This window comes from Zootoca vivipara, chromosome 13 (genome assembly GCF_965207765.1).
Source record: "Zootoca vivipara chromosome 13, rZooViv2.hap1.1, whole genome shotgun sequence".
Classification (NCBI taxonomy): domain Eukaryota; kingdom Metazoa; phylum Chordata; class Lepidosauria; order Squamata; family Lacertidae; genus Zootoca; species Zootoca vivipara.
In genome coordinates, this window is record NC_142596.1 from 11,771,111 (window position 1) to 11,788,312 (window position 17,202).

At 46.0% G+C, this 17,202-nt stretch overlaps 1 protein-coding gene across 1 annotated transcript in view; it reads left to right on the forward strand.

Annotated features, from left to right (window-relative positions):
• Positions 1 to 17,202, forward strand: part of GLDN (gliomedin) — a 33,188-nt gene that overhangs the window by 12,257 nt on the left and 3,729 nt on the right. The window contains exons 4-9 of the mRNA XM_035130479.3: positions 1,525 to 1,623; positions 2,649 to 2,795; positions 4,110 to 4,238; positions 10,596 to 10,679; positions 10,763 to 10,888; positions 12,868 to 13,018. Of these exons, the coding sequence (XP_034986370.3) occupies positions 1,525 to 1,623; positions 2,649 to 2,795; positions 4,110 to 4,238; positions 10,596 to 10,679; positions 10,763 to 10,888; positions 12,868 to 13,018 (736 nt within the window). The remainder of the gene's footprint in view (positions 1 to 1,524; positions 1,624 to 2,648; positions 2,796 to 4,109; positions 4,239 to 10,595; positions 10,680 to 10,762; positions 10,889 to 12,867; positions 13,019 to 17,202) is intronic.

Genomic DNA, 17,202 nt, shown 5'->3' on the forward strand with positions numbered 1-17,202 from the left:
TTACAGAAACCTTTAAGTTTTCCATAGGAACCTCCCAAATTTGGTATCGGTTCAACTTATTTCTGGAATGTTGTTGTCAGCATCTCAATATTCTCTTCCGCCAGCTGCATTATTGCACCATCAAAAACTGCTAACTTTCCTTGTTCCAAGCCATTGGGAGGCAAACACAATGACTTAGGCCTGGTTTTAATTTCTAGTCCATAGTGTCTTTTCCCCCTTCCATATGTTCCATATGTTATCAGTTAAATTTCTGGATATTATGAAACCGATGACACAGTTGTCATTATGCTGTAGAAGAAAGTAGCGTTTTCGTCTGTGTTTCTTACGAGACTGTTGTTTTAACTTAAAAATAAAGCTTTGCCAATTAAAAAGGGAGAGGAAAGAATGAGGGGGTACACATGGTGCTAATTTATCTTCAGATGTACTTCTAATGTTTTTTTTAAAAAAAAAACAAGACAATTTATTAAATTTTCCAATTAAACACATTTAAACAAAAACAAGACATACAACCACAAACACAACAACACATAATAAACACAAAATTTTTCTTCTTAACCTCTTATTAATTATTATAATTTTCTTTGCTCTGCCGAGCTTTGACTTCCCTCCTTCCCCCCAATCGGTTTTCTTATCCATTCCTATCTCGCAGTTCCTTTATTCCTTCTACTTAAAGTCAATTCGTAGGATTTATTTCAATCCTGCAAGTGTCTTTAAACTTCTTCAGTTCTTCTCCAAATAGTCCACAAATTTACTCCAATCCTTTTGGAACTTTGACTCTCCCTGGTTTCGGATCCTGCTAGTCAGTCTTCCTAATTCCGCATAGTCCATCATTTTCGTCTGCCACTCTTCAATCGTCGGTAACACCTGAGTTTTCCATTTTTGGGCTAACAAAGTCCTAGCCGCAGCTATCGCATACATAAATAATACTTGATCTCCTTTCACTATCTCCTGTCCTATAAGTCCTAATAAAAAGCTTCCAGTTTTTTGGGAAAGGTGTATTTAAAAATCTTTTTCAGTTCGTTATATATCATTTCCCAAAATCTTTTGATTTTTTCACATGTCCACCACATATGATACAATTCACCATCCTTCTCCTTACATTTCCAGCATGTTTGCTACTCATCCTAAACATCTTAGGCAATTTTACTGGTGTTAAATACCATCTATACATCATCTTCAAAACATTCTCTTTCAGGGCAGTACATGCAGTAAATTTTAATGTTTGATTCCACAATTTCAACCACGCAAGATGTACTTCTAATGTTTATTTGGCATGAGATGTCCTTTGTTTATTTACCACTGAGGAACCTTTCCTTGAATGTTACTTTAAAAAATGGAGGCGGGATGCAATTAATTCCCTTTATAAATCTATAAATCCAGAAATTCTGCAGCTCAGCAGGTCTGGGAAGAAGGGTGAGAGGTAAATGCAATTTTAAAAGTATTGGAATAAATACTTTTTGATGGTAAGTAATATCCTATGCAGGGGATGGGACTCCCTGAAATGTATTTCTTTGACTTTGTCAGGTCCTCCAGGGCTTGATGGACTGCCTGGTTTTAATGGATCAAATGGCGATTCTGGCATCCCTGGTCAGAAGGGAGAAATTGGAAAAAGAGGGAAACCAGGTATATTTTTGGACTTGAGAATGATATATGCAGCTGACCTTTCCCCTTTTATTGTATCTTCTCTCCCCACCTCGATCCTTGGAGGCTGTTCTGAAGTCTGAAGTACAGACAAATCATGTGGTGCTGTCCTCTTGCGGTGACTGTACCACTTCAAACTGGAGGTGGGAAACTGCATGTCTGAACACTGACTCACTTCAAAATCCCCCTCCATGTGGGAGATACAGTGGTACCTCGACTTACGAGTAACTCGACTTCCGAAGGTTTCGAGTTACAAAGAGAGTTCCATCCGCCATTTTGGATGCGGTTCAGATAGGATTTTTTCGACTTCCGATTTTTAATCCCCCCCCATTGGCTTCTACTTACGATTTTTTCGACTTACGAAGGTCCGTTCGGAACGGATTAACTTCATAAGTCAAGGGACCACTGTAGCTAGGTCTGTAGCACAAGGGCTGCAAGAATGGCAAATTTTTGTTGTTGTTTGTTGTTATTCAAAAAAGAAGCAAACAACTTCTCCATGTCTTTAAAAGTAATCAAAAATCTTTGATTGGGCCTGGCCCTCACCACAGATTTACCAATATCCCTCCCACTTTGTTGTTGTTGTTGTTGTTTACTTATTTATTTACTTTTGAAAGGGGTTAAAGGGTCTCCAAAAATGAGGTGTGTGTGTGTGTACATGTATGTGGTCCACCCTGAAGTGAGTTTAGGGATTTGTTGCCCCTGTCAGGAATCAGATCTAGAACGTCTGAGGTAAACCTGGTTACCTCATGCTTTCTGAACATGCCCATTGTGCATTTCCTTCTTCACTGGACGTAAAGCTCAAGGCAGAGCTGAGCCCCACAATATTTCTTTTGAGAAAATTACTTCAAATAAGCTCAAACGCACCTGGGAAAACATGATGGATTGAACTTGGAAAAAAACAAAGCATTGTTCTGGAATGTCCACAGAGGGCACTTGATTCTACGACATTCCCTTCTGGATGTAGTTAATCAAGAATGGTATTGAATGTTCCCTCTTTTTTTTACCAGGATTGAAAGGAGAACCTGGAGAGAGAGGCGAAAAAGGGGACCCTGGCGAAATTGGCTTGCCTGGGAAAGAGGGAGAGCGAGGAGAAAAGGGATCGAGGGGTCCCAAGGGGGACAAAGGTGATGCAAACAATGAACTCATGGCAGAAGGTGAGCTAACAGGCGCTCTAAGAATGTATAACTCATAGAAAAACATCATATCAACGAACTCCCATAGAGTGATCTTTGCGTTACTTGAAGCAATGGCCACAACCACACCATAAACATTTAAAGCACACTGAAATTGTACGGTTTTTCACAAAAAGAATCTTTGGAACTCTAGTTTTTTAAGGGTCCTGGGAATTGTTGCTCTGCGAGGAGTTCCAAGGATTCCTGAGGGGAAAGCATGTGTTTTAAAATGTGCTTTAAAGCGGTGTGATCAAGTGCTCTCATTGGCAAGGTTTTCTTCCTATATACATAGAAATGTAAGACTGTTGTCACGCAGCTCCACTGGATGATTCGTTGTGCCGTTTCACCGGTGGCTTTCTAGTTGGGTGAAAGGGGTGCTTAGCTGCAGCAACGTTTTAAGAGGAGGAAGATGCAAGAGGTTACCATGGGGGTGGCTTGTGTGCAAGGGGGGGCGTCGCACAAAAGGAGACGGGGGAGGCATGGACACAGCGGTGAAAGTGAAAATGGGTGCAAAGTGGAGCTGCGGAATTGAAGATCCTCAATTAGCTGGTTAAGATCAGTCGTTCTGAAAACTAGCCTCCCTGCAGCCTGGCGCCACCTCCCTGTAGATGTTGTTGGACTCCCATCACCCAATCATTGGCCATGCTAGCTGAGGCTGATGGGAGCTGGAATCCAACAACATCTGGAGGGCACCAGGTTAGGGAGAGCTGCTGCAAGCAATGCTGTTCCTCAGATTATGGTGTTAGGCAGGCATCCCCACACTTGGCCCTCCAGATGTTTTGGGACTACAATTCCCAAACCTGACCACTGGTATTGTTAGCTAAGGATGATGGGAGTTGTAGTCCCAAAACATCTGGAGGGCCGAGTTTGGGGGTGCCCCGTGTTGGGCATCCCAAAATAGGACATGGTGGTATTTAAATTTGGACCTTGGGGCAGGAAAGATAACCTTCCGTCCTCCTGTGAATCTACTTGATAGCATCTCTCAAAGGGATATGTGCCAAACTTGTAAATGTACAGTGGTACCTCGACTTACGAATGACTCGACTTACGAATGTTTCGAGTTATGAACAGAGTTCCGTCTGCCATTTTGGATGCCGTTTAGATAGGATTTTTTTGACTTACGAATTTTTAGATAGGATTTTTTTGACTTACGAATTTTTTTAAAAAAAATTCCCCATTGGCTTCGACTTATGAATTTTTCGACTTACGAATGTCTGTTCGGAACGGATTAAATTCATAAGTTGAGGTACCACTGTACTGGCAAAAGGTAACTCCTCTGCTTTGATGTTATCTTAGGTGCGAAAGGTGAGCCAGGGCCTCCAGGGCCCTCCGGTCCTCCAGGGCCTCCAGGACCTCCAGGGCCACCTGGGAAGCGCAAAGCCAAAGCCCAAGTTCAGGAGAAAATGTTCAGTTCAGAGTGTACAGGTGAGTGCTTCGTGATGCTGTAGTATATTGAGCTAAAATGTTGAGCTGCGGATCGGGGAGTCCTCAGTTCGAATCCCACCTTTGCCATGAACTCACGAGGCGGCCTTAAGCATCCCCCTTCCTCTCAGCCTCGGTGCCCCCATCTGCATTATAGGGGACAATAACAGTAGCTTACCTTACAGGGTTGTGCTAAAGGTAACATAATGCACGAGAATCGCTTCGAACCCTCGGAACTGCAATAGAAATGTTCATTATTTTTATTAACAATATGCTATTTCCATCTTTACTATGGGCAGACTTTGGGTTTAAAGGGTCTACTTTTCCATCTCCGCCGCATTAAGCAGTTGGTCCCCTACCTTTCTCAGCCTGACCTGGCCACAGTGATCCATGCGATGGTCACCTCTAGGCTTGATTATTGTAACTCGCTCTACGCGGGGCTGCCCTTGAAACTGACCCAGAAACTCCAGCGGGTGCAGAATGCCGCGGCGAGACTCCTTACGGGGTCCTCGCCGCGGGATCACATTCATCCAGTGCTTTACCAGCTGCACTGGCTCCCGGTGGAGTACAGGGTCAGGTTTAAGGTGCTGGTTTTGACCTTTAAAGCCTTATGCGGCTTAGGACCCTCGTACCTGCGGGACCGCCTCTCCCGGTATGCCCCGCAGAGGACATTAAGTTCCACAAATAATAACATACTGGAGATCCCGAGTCGCAAGGTGATTAGACTGGCCTCGACCAGGACCAGGGCCTTCTCAGTACTAGCCCCGACCTGGTGGAACGCTATCTCTCAGGAGACTAGGGCCCAGCAGGAGTTGTCGTCTTTTCGTAGGGCCTGCAAGACAGAGCTGTTCCACTTGGCCTTTGGACTGACTCGAAGCGTTCGCATCCAGAAGCGCCGCATCTGTGCACGCGCACGGCACGATTTAGCGCTTCTGCGCATGCACGAGCGGCGAAACCCGGAAGTAACCTGTTCCGATACTTCCGGTTCGCCGCGGGACGCAAGGATCACTTTGAACAATGATGGCTTCCCCCAAAGAATGATGAGAGCTGTGGATTTTTAAGGGTGCTGCTGATTGCTAGGAGAACCCCCTACACCCCTCTTTGAGCTACAGTTCCCAAAGCTCACTAGGAAGAGGGGGTGATGGTTAAAGAGCTCTGCAAATTGTATGTCAGTAAGGGAAACAGAAGTCCTCTCCTTTGGCTGAGATTCCTGCATTGCAGGGGCTGGACTAGATGACCCTTGGGGGTGAACCCTCCCAATTTTCCAATTCTATGATTCTAGGACTGTTCAATGTGGCATGATGCTGCTTTTAAGCATTCAGTGCCGATTGAGACGGTGGCTTCTCTGAAGATGAAAAGATCTGGCAAAGGGTTATTGACTGTTTTTCATTTCCCTCCTCCTCCTCTACTCCTTCAACCTGGAATCCCGTTAGTGTGGCTGAAGTGAGCTTGTCGGAGGCAAGGGCCAATCCTGTGGACATACTTGGAGAGATAAGGGAGGAAGGGCAGATAATGCTGCCTTATCCGGAAAAAGAAGCCTTTGAAAGTGAATTTTTGCTTTCATTATTGCAATGAGAGACCTGGAATCGCCAAGGTTGCATTTAAATTAAAAACTCCGTTGGTGGTCCCGGGAAAGCTTGGCCTCACTAATGTGATGCTATTATCTTGCCTTCTGATGGAAACAGAGCCCTGTTGCTCCATTTACCGTAGGTGGCAGTGATGGAGTCCTGCTCATTTTGCTGAGCGGGGTCCCTGACCTCAAAGTCCTGCCCTGGCGCTTTCCCAGCTTCACGGACTTTCAGCTCATTCTCTTGGACCACAAGCCATTTTGAACAACCTAGCCATTTGGTCTAGCCATCATTTTTTATTTTATTTTCTCTCTCACCCTGATGAGTTCTCCCCAGTACATTAGTTTGTTGTGTTGCTTCTTCCCTCCTCTGTTTCTGGATTGGAGTCATCAAGGCTTGGTGAGTAAGAGGTGGCATGAGAGAAGTTTATAATAGTGAATTTTGGACGTGATGGAGATGTAAAAGATTTGGATTATTATAAAAGATGCGGGAGGAAATGACAAACAATAGGACCCTCAAAGGGGAGGAGGGAAGTCCAGGAGATTCTTTGGAATCTTGTTTTTATGTTGTATGTTGGATATGTGATTGCAAAAGTTTAATCTGAAAAAAACAACCAAATAATTATTTTTAAAGAGAAGTTTATAAGATTAGGCATGGCATGGAGAAATTAGTATACAACCCTATACCCTCAAGTCTCAGGGTGGCAGCAACATAAAATCACAATATAAAATCACAAAACACATAATAAGAAAAGCAACACGATAACCCCCCGCTCCCCGACACATTTAAAAAGGGCATTGGATGTCTGTCAGCCAAAGCAGATAGAGAAAAGTTTCCCTCCTTCTCTCATAACTCTAGAATTTGTGGGCACCCAATGAAGCTGAGTGCTGGAAGATTCAGGACGGGGAAAAGAAAATGCCGTATTTTCCCGTGTATAAGACTAGGTTGTTGTTGTTTTTTTAACCAAATAAATTAGGTTTAAAATTGGGGCTCATCTGATACACGGGTAGTGTGAGGGTGTTTTCTTAATTTGGAGCCCCCCAAAATAGGGGTGTCTTATACACGGAAAAATACGGCGCTACGTCATGCAATGCACCCTGGTCAGATGCTTCTAAAAAGCAGCTGCTGGGAACCACAGGAAGGGAGAAGGCTCCTGAGCTCGGGTCCTGCTTGCCGGTTTGCTCTAGGCAGCTGGTTGGATCCTGGACTAGATGGCCCATTGGCCTGATCCAAGGAGCTCTTCTTATGTCCCTACATTCTTCTCAAGCAATGCCTGCAAAGCCGGCACCCCTAAAGAACCTATTTCTTATCGTGCTATTTCTGGCGTGTCTCACCTTTCCTTTTGAAATGGACCCTCGTAATGAGCCTGTGAAGTGGGAACGTGGCCCTCCTCCAGTCCTCGGAACAGGATGTGCCACTTCAAGGATGGCAGAGGAGAACATTGCTCTTGCCCTCTCCTCTTTGTACTATTTTGGGGCCTGCTTGATTAGCTCACGCTAGGAACCGGCACCCCACAGATTCCATCCCATGCTGTGTCTAGCTTCTGTCTTATCTGGAACAAGAAGCAGGAGGGGGGGAGGGGAGAAAGGGAGATAATTAGTGGTAGGGATATGAGCAGCTGTTTGCAAGGTAAGCCTTGGCATGTGGGTGGGGGGCCTCCAGCGAAGCCACGCTGATGCCTAAATCCATCCATTTCTCCATTTCTCTCCTTGCTGTGATTCTGCTGGCGAGGCTAGAGTTGGCGTGGGATACAGCTAATGGCCCAGAAGCCTCTGCTTAAATATCCCCAGCGAAGCAAAACTCCCCTCTTCCTCAGTCAGGATTGTTCTTCTGCAATCAGCTCTCGGGCATATATACTCCTGATTTTCAGACAGTTGCCATCTATCTATAGGTCTCCAGGCCTTGGGTGAACTGGAAACACAGTTGTCCTTAGACTTTCTTGTTTCCTTTCGTCAAACGTTGTTCCCAAACGCAAATCCTCCTCTTGGCTCATTGGGAATGCCAGCCCTGGGCCTTGACTGTTCTACCCAAAAAGATAAAACACTGTTTCAGGATGTTATGGGGGCCTTGTTGAGAATGTGAGCTGGGGAAAATGGATAGAGAAAGGGGACATTCTCTCCTCTCCCCCATAACCCTGGACATTTATGAACGTCAGTGTTGCAGAAGCATAGACTTCCAAGGAACATCTAGTCCACCCTTCCCAGTTGTTGCACGCTATGGAACGCAGGACACAGCTACGGCACCAATGAGAGATGGGCATCCAGCCATATCCAGTCGGCAGTCTGTTTCAGGATAGGCAAAAAGAACTACCATGAAACACACAGGATAGGACCATCACTGGCTCCTAGCCACAATGGCTATGTTGTTACTCCAACAAATGGGGTTTCCCATTGGGGCACCTGGCTGGCCACTGTGAGAATAGGATGCTGCGCCAAAGTGCCAAAATTCTGACACACTTTTTCCATGCAAAAGGTGGCAATCACATAACATCAGCACTTGAAGTGTTTAAAGCTAAACCCCTAGCACAGTTATTATATGGGGCTCAGATTAGGCAGGCACTCACCTTGGATTTACAGAAGCTGTTCAATCTAATTACAGGTAGGTCAAAACAAAATAAAAAAATTCCTTCCAGTAGCACCTTAGAGACCAACTAAGTTTGTCATTGGTATGAGCTTTCGTGTGCATGCATTTTCCCCCCTGTTCCATCCTGTGTTCCAAATGCTTCATTGCACTTAGAGGCTAACCTCCCCTATGTTGAATTACAGATTTGGCGTAGGACATTTAATTATTGGCTTTGCCTAAATTCACACCCCACTGGTCTACTACCTTTAGTGTTGCAAGATTGTCACGAGAGCACTTGGACAAAAATGGTCAACCCAAAGCTTTACTTTTCTGGTTTATCACCACAACAGCTATTAACACGGGGATTCAGTAAAGCATAAAATTTAATTAGACAGCGCCTATATGATATCGAAAGACAGAATAATCTGGCCACAGTAAGGAAATTTTGTCCTTGGTGTGATTATTTCCCACCTAGTCATTTTGACACTTTGTCACATGCTATTTGGAAAATTTAGCTATTCCAAAATACAGACACGCTTTCACTTTTGCAAGATTGAATATACCACTGCCTTCGGCTGTACTTGAGGGCCGATTTCAAAAAACTCCACTGGGAAAACGGCTATGTCCCTGTGGAGATGGCAATATTGAGTCAGTGGCTCATGTGCTTCTGGCTTGCACTCTTTATAAAGATTTGAGGAGCGAGGTTATTAGCACTCTATTATTGTCCATGCAAGGTTGCTCAACCATTCCTAATGTGTCCTTTCTTTTAGCAGATCAAGATGATCAGGTGCAGGGCCATCTTAAGCATATCTGGCGCCCCTCCCCCCATTTCCTAGAGCTGTTGACTTGTCAACCTTTTCCCAAGCCTCTGCGGGGATCGCTCTCCTCCCGTGGAGGCTTGGGAAGGAAGCTGCACGGCCGCCAACCATATAGTTGGCAGTGCACAGCTTCCATCCTAAGCCTCTGCAGGGATTGCTCTCCTCCCGTGGAGGCTTGGGAGGCAAGCTGCATGCTGGCCAGCCATATGGTTGGTGGGACACAGCTGGTGGGCATGCAGCTTGCCTCCCAAGCCTCCACGGGAGGAGAGCGATCCCTACAGAGGCTTAGGATGGAAGGGGAGGCCACCGGCAAAGTTGCCCCACTCGCTGGGGCCAGGGCTGTCTTAAGCACCTCTGGCGCCCTGGCGCTGTGGTGCGGTGGATCCCTCCAGCGCCCCCCCCCCGCTGCCCCGTTTTCCAGCGCAATGGACTTAGCGCATAGCACTGCTGCTGAGGGCGCTGCTGTGCGACGGAGCGGCCAGCGGGCGGGCGCAGCTGTGTGGTGCCCCCCCTGGCGGGCCGGCCCTGTGGCACCCTGCGCCACCCAGCCTGGCCGTAGGGCCGGCCCTGGCTGGGGCGCCCCTGAGAGGCCAGTACCCTGGTGAAATGCACCAGTAAACCCAATAGGAAAGACAGCACTGATCAGGTGACAGCAAAAACTGCAAGGTTTTTAGCCGGGGCAATTAGAATAATATCTATTATTTGATTATTGATGTAAACCCCCAAGATGTGTTTTCTATAGTTAGGTTTTTACCTCTATCCTCAGTACATTTTACTTTATTGCTATGGATAGTGGCTGATGCAAATAAAGATTCTTCTGATTCTCTGATGCTGGGCTAGTTGGCCCCCTTTGGCCTGATCCAGAAGGGCCTTTCTTATATTCTTAGGATGAGTAAATTTATTTTTGGCATTTTCTGGCACCTCTTTGCTCAGGTGGCTTTGGAGGGGGGTTAGTTTGGAAAATTGCCGTAGTTGGAAAGTGGACACATGGTTAGATCAATGAGAGACACACATGAACCAAGCGGCTTTTTATGTACTAATGCATGTCTTGATTTCACAAACATCTTGGAGAGATGATGAATTTATTCCCATCTTTGGCAGCCCTGAAAATATGGAAGTCATAACAAAACCCCAGCAGAAGCAAAACAATGTTTTGAAAACCCATTGGAAATAACGACTTTCCCTTATCTATTCTTCCACTTAACTCTTGTTTTTGTTGTTGTGTAGATGGGACTTGTCTCCAACTAAGGAGGCCCGCTGTAAAATAGTCGTGTCCATTCACTTCAGATGGTCTACTCTTGAGTAGGACTGGTATTGGATGCAACCCAAGAATAGTTCACGCAACGTTAGATTGCGTGTCAAAATAATAACAGACCTCTCTGTGTGTTCCTCTCGTTCTCTGCACTGTTTAGGGGAGACCTGTGCTATTCCAAATGACGATACCCTGGTAGAGAAAGGAAAAGAGAAAGGACACCTTCGTCAGCACAGAAAACCAGGTAGCCTGTGCTAAAAATGATCACTTGGCTTACTAAAGGCTGGCCAGTGGTGCTGACTTTGCTTCTCTGCCCCTCCCCATCAGAATGCACCATTAAATCAATCGGAAACCCAGCTGAGATTATACAATTAAGGCAGAGCTACGGAGCGTGGATGATGGATCTTGCCAACAGAAGCGATGAAAAAATCTGGATCGCTGAACATTTTACAGGTGAGGGTAGGGTCCAAATCCTCACTCAGCAATGCAGCAGGATGGGTGACCGTGGGCTGCTTACACACACACTCTCAATCTAACCCATCTATACCTGAAGGAGCATCTCCACCCCCATCGTCCAGCCCGGACACTGAGGTCCAGCTCCGAGGGCCTTCTGGTGGTTCCCTCCCTATGAGAAGTGAAGTTACAGGGAACCAGGCAGAGGGCCTTCTCGGTAGTGGCACCCAGATGTCAAGGAAATAAACAACTATCTGACTTTCCGAAGGCATCTGAAGGCAGCCCCGTTTAAGGGAGATTTAATGTTTGGTGTTTTATCATGTTTTTAATATTCTGTTGGGAGCTGCCCAGAGTGGCTAGGGCAACCCAGCCAGATGGGTGGGGTGTGAATTATTATTATTATTATTATTATTATTATTATTATTATTATTATTATTATATCTTGCAGGATTTTGGGGGGATAAAATGAGTTGGGAGGGTGGAGGAGCCATGTACACCACTGTGAGCTCCTTGGAGGGAGGGATAGGATTAAAATGTAGTAGGGGCTGTAACAGTTCTCTGCTTGTAGCTGTTTGGAAAACCTTTCTTAAGAGCAAGCATCCCAAAGTGTTATAAAGCGCCCTGCAGCGTGTTGCTAGATTCCTCCTCCTGCAAGCCCATTCGGCCCCTGCTGTCGCTGGTTTATTCTTTGAAGCACAGGAAGGAGATGGTTTTTGCTTGGAGGGGTTCCAAATCGATCAGAATTGAACCGGCAGGTGGGAGCATCTGATGGCAGTGGCAGAGCAAATCCCAAAATTATTTGGTTTGGCTTATCCTAAGTCACTGTCCCTTGTGGTTTCAGGAACGAGCTTGCAAAAAGAAGATGAAAGGCACTTGGGATGGGGTAGAAACTGGCAAACGCCTGCTGTGGCAGAACAGTAACTGGGAGAAAGCGTCCCGGCTTCAGGTGCAATTGCGTTGCATACATAGAATCAAAGGATTTTAGACTTGGAAGAGCTGAGCTGCCCCGGGCTCTGCTGACTCTGGTTGATCCCTGCCAAGGAGACTGCAGTGCTCTCGCCCATTGGCTCCATAGTGGTGTCCATGTAGCACTTTTAAGCTCACCACTGGCTGTTATTCTGCATTGCCTTGTAGTCAAGCCTGGGCTAGCTCAGTTGGTAGAGCACGAGACTCTTAACCTCAGGGTCGTGGGTTCAAGCTCCACATTGGGGAAAGAGATTCCTGCATTGCAGGAGGATGGACTCTTGTGGTCCCTTCCAACTCTACGGTTCTGTGAGTCTGTGAAAGCTGCAAGGTAACAGGGCAGGTGAAGAGGAAGTCAAGTGTGTGGTGCCATTTGTTGCCAAGGATTTCTGGCTGCACATGCAGATCTGTGTACATTTCCAGGTCTGTGCACGCCACCTTGAGCACCTTGGAAGAAAGGTGGTGTATATTCTTATTCTTATTATTATTTATTGAATTGATAAGCCGCCCTATACCCGGAGGTCTCATTTTTGCCTGGAGCTTAAAGGTGTGTAATGAAGGCGCCAGGCGAACTTCCCCAGGGACAGCATTCCACAGATGGGGAGCCACTACAGAGAAGGCCCCGTTCTCGTGTTGCCACCCTCTGGACCTCTTGAGGAGGAGGCACGCAAAGAAGGGCCTCAGAAGGTGATCTCAGGGTCTGGGTAGGTTCATATGGAAGCGGCGGTCCTTGAGGTATTGTGGTTCTGAGCCATTTAAGGCTTTATAGGTCAAAACCAGCATTTTGAATTGGGCCTGGAAACGACTTGGTAGCCAGTGCAGTCGGACCAGGATTGCTTAAACCGTCTTGCTCCGGTGAGCAACCTGGCCGCTGAATTCTGCACTGGCTGAAGTTTCCAAACCGTCTTCAGAGGCAGCCCTGCATATAGAGCATTGCAGTAATCTTGTAATTGCAGTATTGCAGTCTACATGTAATAAACAAACCAGCTTCTTCCATGCCTTCCTCCCCTCAACAGGCCACATGATTAAAGAATACGAGGACATCTCTGCGCTGTGGAACAACAGCTACAGCACCATCGAGCTCCCTTGGCAATATTACGGCTGTGGGCATGCCATTTATAACAACACCTTGTACTATCAGCGTGTTGGACGCAACATTATTGTGAAGTAAGTAGCTGAGGGGGCAGCAAAGGGGCTTCTGCTACTGCGCTGCACCACGTCAGGGAAAGGGAAACTGGCAGTAAGGTACCTCAGTGGTAGAGGATCCTCCTTGAGTGGAGATGGCCCCTCATTCGATCCCCAGCATCTCCCAAGTCTGGAGCCCTGGAGAGCCACTGCCAGGCATCGCAGACGACACTGGGCTCCACGGACCAATGGGGCGAGTCTCTGTAAGGCCGTTTCCTTTGTTTCTCGTTGCTGCCATTCCACGAAGACTCACTTTGAACGACTTGCTTCGCCCAGGGCTTAGCTTATGGTATGAGTGTGTATGCTGAGGCTCCGTTGTGTGGGAGCTGGGATTGCAGCCTTGGTGTTATTTGGGTGGCTGGAAGCTATTTCAAGAGTGAGCGAAAGATCCCCTCTGCTCTTTTGCCCTTTCCAGCATCGCCCTTGATGCCGATGCCAGCAACAACATTCGCCTTTGAGAAGCAGGTGTGAGCGTCTCCTTGGCCTTCCTCCCTAGGGAAGCAGGCAGAGAAATGAGAGAGGTTCCTGGGATTGTAATTTGCTCTGTCGAAACACTCCCGGTTTCTTGGCAAGGGGGTTTAGAGACGCCAGGCCTCTTCCAACAATGGCCTTTCATCTCAGCACTGGAAGCGGCTGAAGAGGGAGGGATATAATGTCTCAACTGTCCATGATTAGCACTCAGAGGGAGATTGATGTTGCTAGCAGCCATTTGAAGGTTTTGGGGAGTTTGGTTCCTCTAACAAAAGACTTGTAAACCAGGCAGGAGACAGATTGCAGACCTGATAGCATCAGGCAGTATCTTATGTTCCAGGACATGTGCAATAAAGCTTTCATGCTTGGTAGTGGCACCCAGACTGCAGAATTCCTGCCCCCCCCCAAAAAAGTGGTTTGGTTGCCCCATCTCTCTCGAGTTTTAGGAGGCATGTATTTTCCTCTTCGGCTGTGCCTTTGATCTGTTTTGCCTTCCTGCTTTGGCAATGTATTTTGAAACTGACCTTTGGTGCAATTCTATGACATGTGTGCGTATAATCAAATACAGTTCATCCACGCCATAGTTTGATCTGGCAGACTCTTGTTCTGTCCATTTCTGGGATTCAACTTTTTTAAACTGTTTCCCTCCCACTGAGAACAATGGCTTGTGGGAGAACAAGACTTCTTCAAACATTCATTTATGGTCCTGTCTTGCTGTCCCTATGGGACTCGGGTGGCGCTGTGGTCTAAACCACTGAGCCTCTTGGGCTTGCTGATCAGAAGGTCGGCGGTTCGAATATGCACAAGAGGATGAGCTCCCGTTGCTCTGTCCCAGCTCCTGCCAACCTAGCAGTTTGAAAGCATGCCAGTGCAAGAAGAGAAATAGGTACCGCTGCGGGAAGGTAAACGGCGTTTCCGTGCGCTCTGGTTTCCATCACAGTGTCCCGTTGTGCTAGAAGCGGTTTAGTCCTGCTGGCCACATGACCTGGAAAGCTGTCTATGGACAAGCACTGGCTCCCTCGGCCTGAAAGCGAGATGAGCGCCACAAACCCAGTTGCCTTTGACTGGACTTAACCGTCCAGGGCTCCTTTAACTTTACCTTCTTACCTTGTTTCCCTAAACCATGGTTAACACTAAACCCAGGTTTGGTTCAGTGATGGTTAATTGAAAACAGAAGTGAAACTTTGTAGCCTTGTTGTGGCTGTACCAGAGGAGAACCAGAAACTGAGCAGACTGCACTCCCATGATCCTTCTGCAGTTCCAAACTGTAGTTTGGTGTTAGATGCGAACACAACCATTGGCTCTCTTGGGGGCAATGATAAGAGAGACAGGTGCATTCTGCTATTCCCTCTTAACTCTTAAGTGGCATGTTCTGTACTTTGAGGAACAAAAGGGAACATCATTTTAAAGAGCTTCTTTGCCTTGCTTGCGTTGAATGCTGAACTGTCCTCAGAATGACCCTTTCCTCCAGCAAACTTTGTGGCAGACTTGCTTCTCAGCCGTGTGGTCCCAATCTTAGGGTGCGTGCACATCATTCTGGACCCCTTCAACCACATTCAAAGCTTCTTTCCCTCAAATAAATCTGGGCACGGTGGTTGACTCCCCGCAGAGTTTTAATTCTCAGCAATTCTTAATAAACTACAGTTCCCAGAATTCTTTGAGGGGAAAGCTTGCCATGAATGTGCTTTAAAGGTATCGCATATGCAGCCTGTGGGAAGCATTATTAAGGGAGAGCTCATTTCCTTTGGGATGTGTCTTGCAGTCAACTCAACTTTTGGAAGATACAAACTATATTAGCCAGTGGGAAATGCCTGCTGGGTGCTTTTAAAATTACGTTTCAGGGCTTCCTAATCTCTGTGGCTCAGTTATCCAAAAAATTCCAATATTTTTTTAAAAAAGAAACACCAATGCTTTTGTGCTTCAGAGAGATGCTCATCCCGACTCTGGGAAGGCAAGAACAAGGCCAGAATGCTTGCTCAATCTCCTTGCTTGGAAACAAATTTTGTTTTTATTTCCTGGTCCCAGTTTATTTGATTGGATTTCAGATTTTGCCACCCAAGTCATTAGAACATAAGAAGATTCCCAATGGCCCATCTAGGCTGTCATCCTGTTTAAGGAAGTTTTAAATGTTTGATGTTTTATCATGTTTTTAATATTCTGTTGGGAGCCGCCCAGAGTGGCTGGGAAACTAAGCCAGATGGGCAGGGTATAACTACCAGTAATTAAAAGTTGTTGTTGTTGTTGTTGTTGTTATCACAGCAACCAACCAGATGCTTGTGGGAAGCCCAGAAGCAAGACACGAGTGCAAATCTCCACTTGTGATTCCCAGAAAGCACATTCAGAGACATGTTCCAGTTTAGCCATTGATTTCCATGGAAATCAGTCCAGTCTTCTGCTACCTGTAAATTGGACATTTGCCATCCAAATAGCATCTAATTTACTGGCATTCTTCTAATCCCTCAGGACATAAAACCTACTGGAATTTTGACAGATTGAACAAAGGACTCCATTTTTATTGTTAACTGAAATGACACACACATGGACCCAAACTTCTATGAGCTTTCCAATCTGCCTGTTTCAATGTGCTCTCCTCCTCTTCTCCCCAGAAAACTTTTTTTGTGTGTGTGATCTCTACAGAGGCCCCATCCGCACTATGTATTTAAAGCAGTACCACCCCACTTTAAACTACAGTTTTCTGGGAAGGGTAGTTTATTAAGGGTGCTGTGTGTGGTTCAGAGACTCCGATTCCCATCACAGAGCTACAATCCCTCTTCCCAGGGAACTCTGGAAATTGTTGCAGTACGAGGGGAAGTAGGGTATGCATGGAGGTGTAAAAACTAGTCTGCTTTGGTAAAAAATTATATTCATTGCTTCCTCCTGTTTTCCCCCTGACCCAGTCCACCACTGGGATGGGGTAGGGTTCAGCAACATATGGTTTTCAACACTGTGATATATCACCAGCTGAACCACAATATACCAATATATCACGATGTCTGAAATAAGGATGGAGCTATGTAGAGGCATCGGCTGACTTCATGGTTTCTCCTGCATTGTGATTTTTGCCGGCGCCTGCTCTTGTGATTCACTGCCCTTTGCAGATGGCAGGGGAGAATTGAGCCCGCCGAGTTAAAAGGGGCTGCAGGAATCGAGAGAATCATTGGCTGGCTTCACGGTTTTTCTGCAACGTGGTTTTTGCATAGCGCACACACACAAAAACCTTGATTCGCAATCTATTACCAGGTCCAAAATGTTAATATGTAATGGGGAAAATTCATAACTTTTCTTAAAGACCATTGTAAACAACTCAAATCGTTAGTAGGATTGGAATAGCACTTGTAGTTTAAGGTTGATTCTGGACATAATGGAAGAGGTAAAGGGTTTGTATTAGCATAAAAGATGCGGGAGGAATTAATAATAGGACCCACAAAGGGGAGGATGGAAGTCCAGGAGATTCCTTGGAATCTTGTTTTTATGATTTATGTTTGATATAGCTCTGTAAAATTTTAAGTTGAAAAACCAAATAAATAAAATTTAAAAATATCTATTATGAAACCAATATCATGATATGGACTTCGGTTTTGGATGATATATTGATATATCACCCAGCTCTAGCCTCTGGTAGGTTACCCAGAATGGAATGTGGACTTGGACTAAAAGAGGTTTCCAACCTGGATTCATGTGCTTTCATTCCTTTC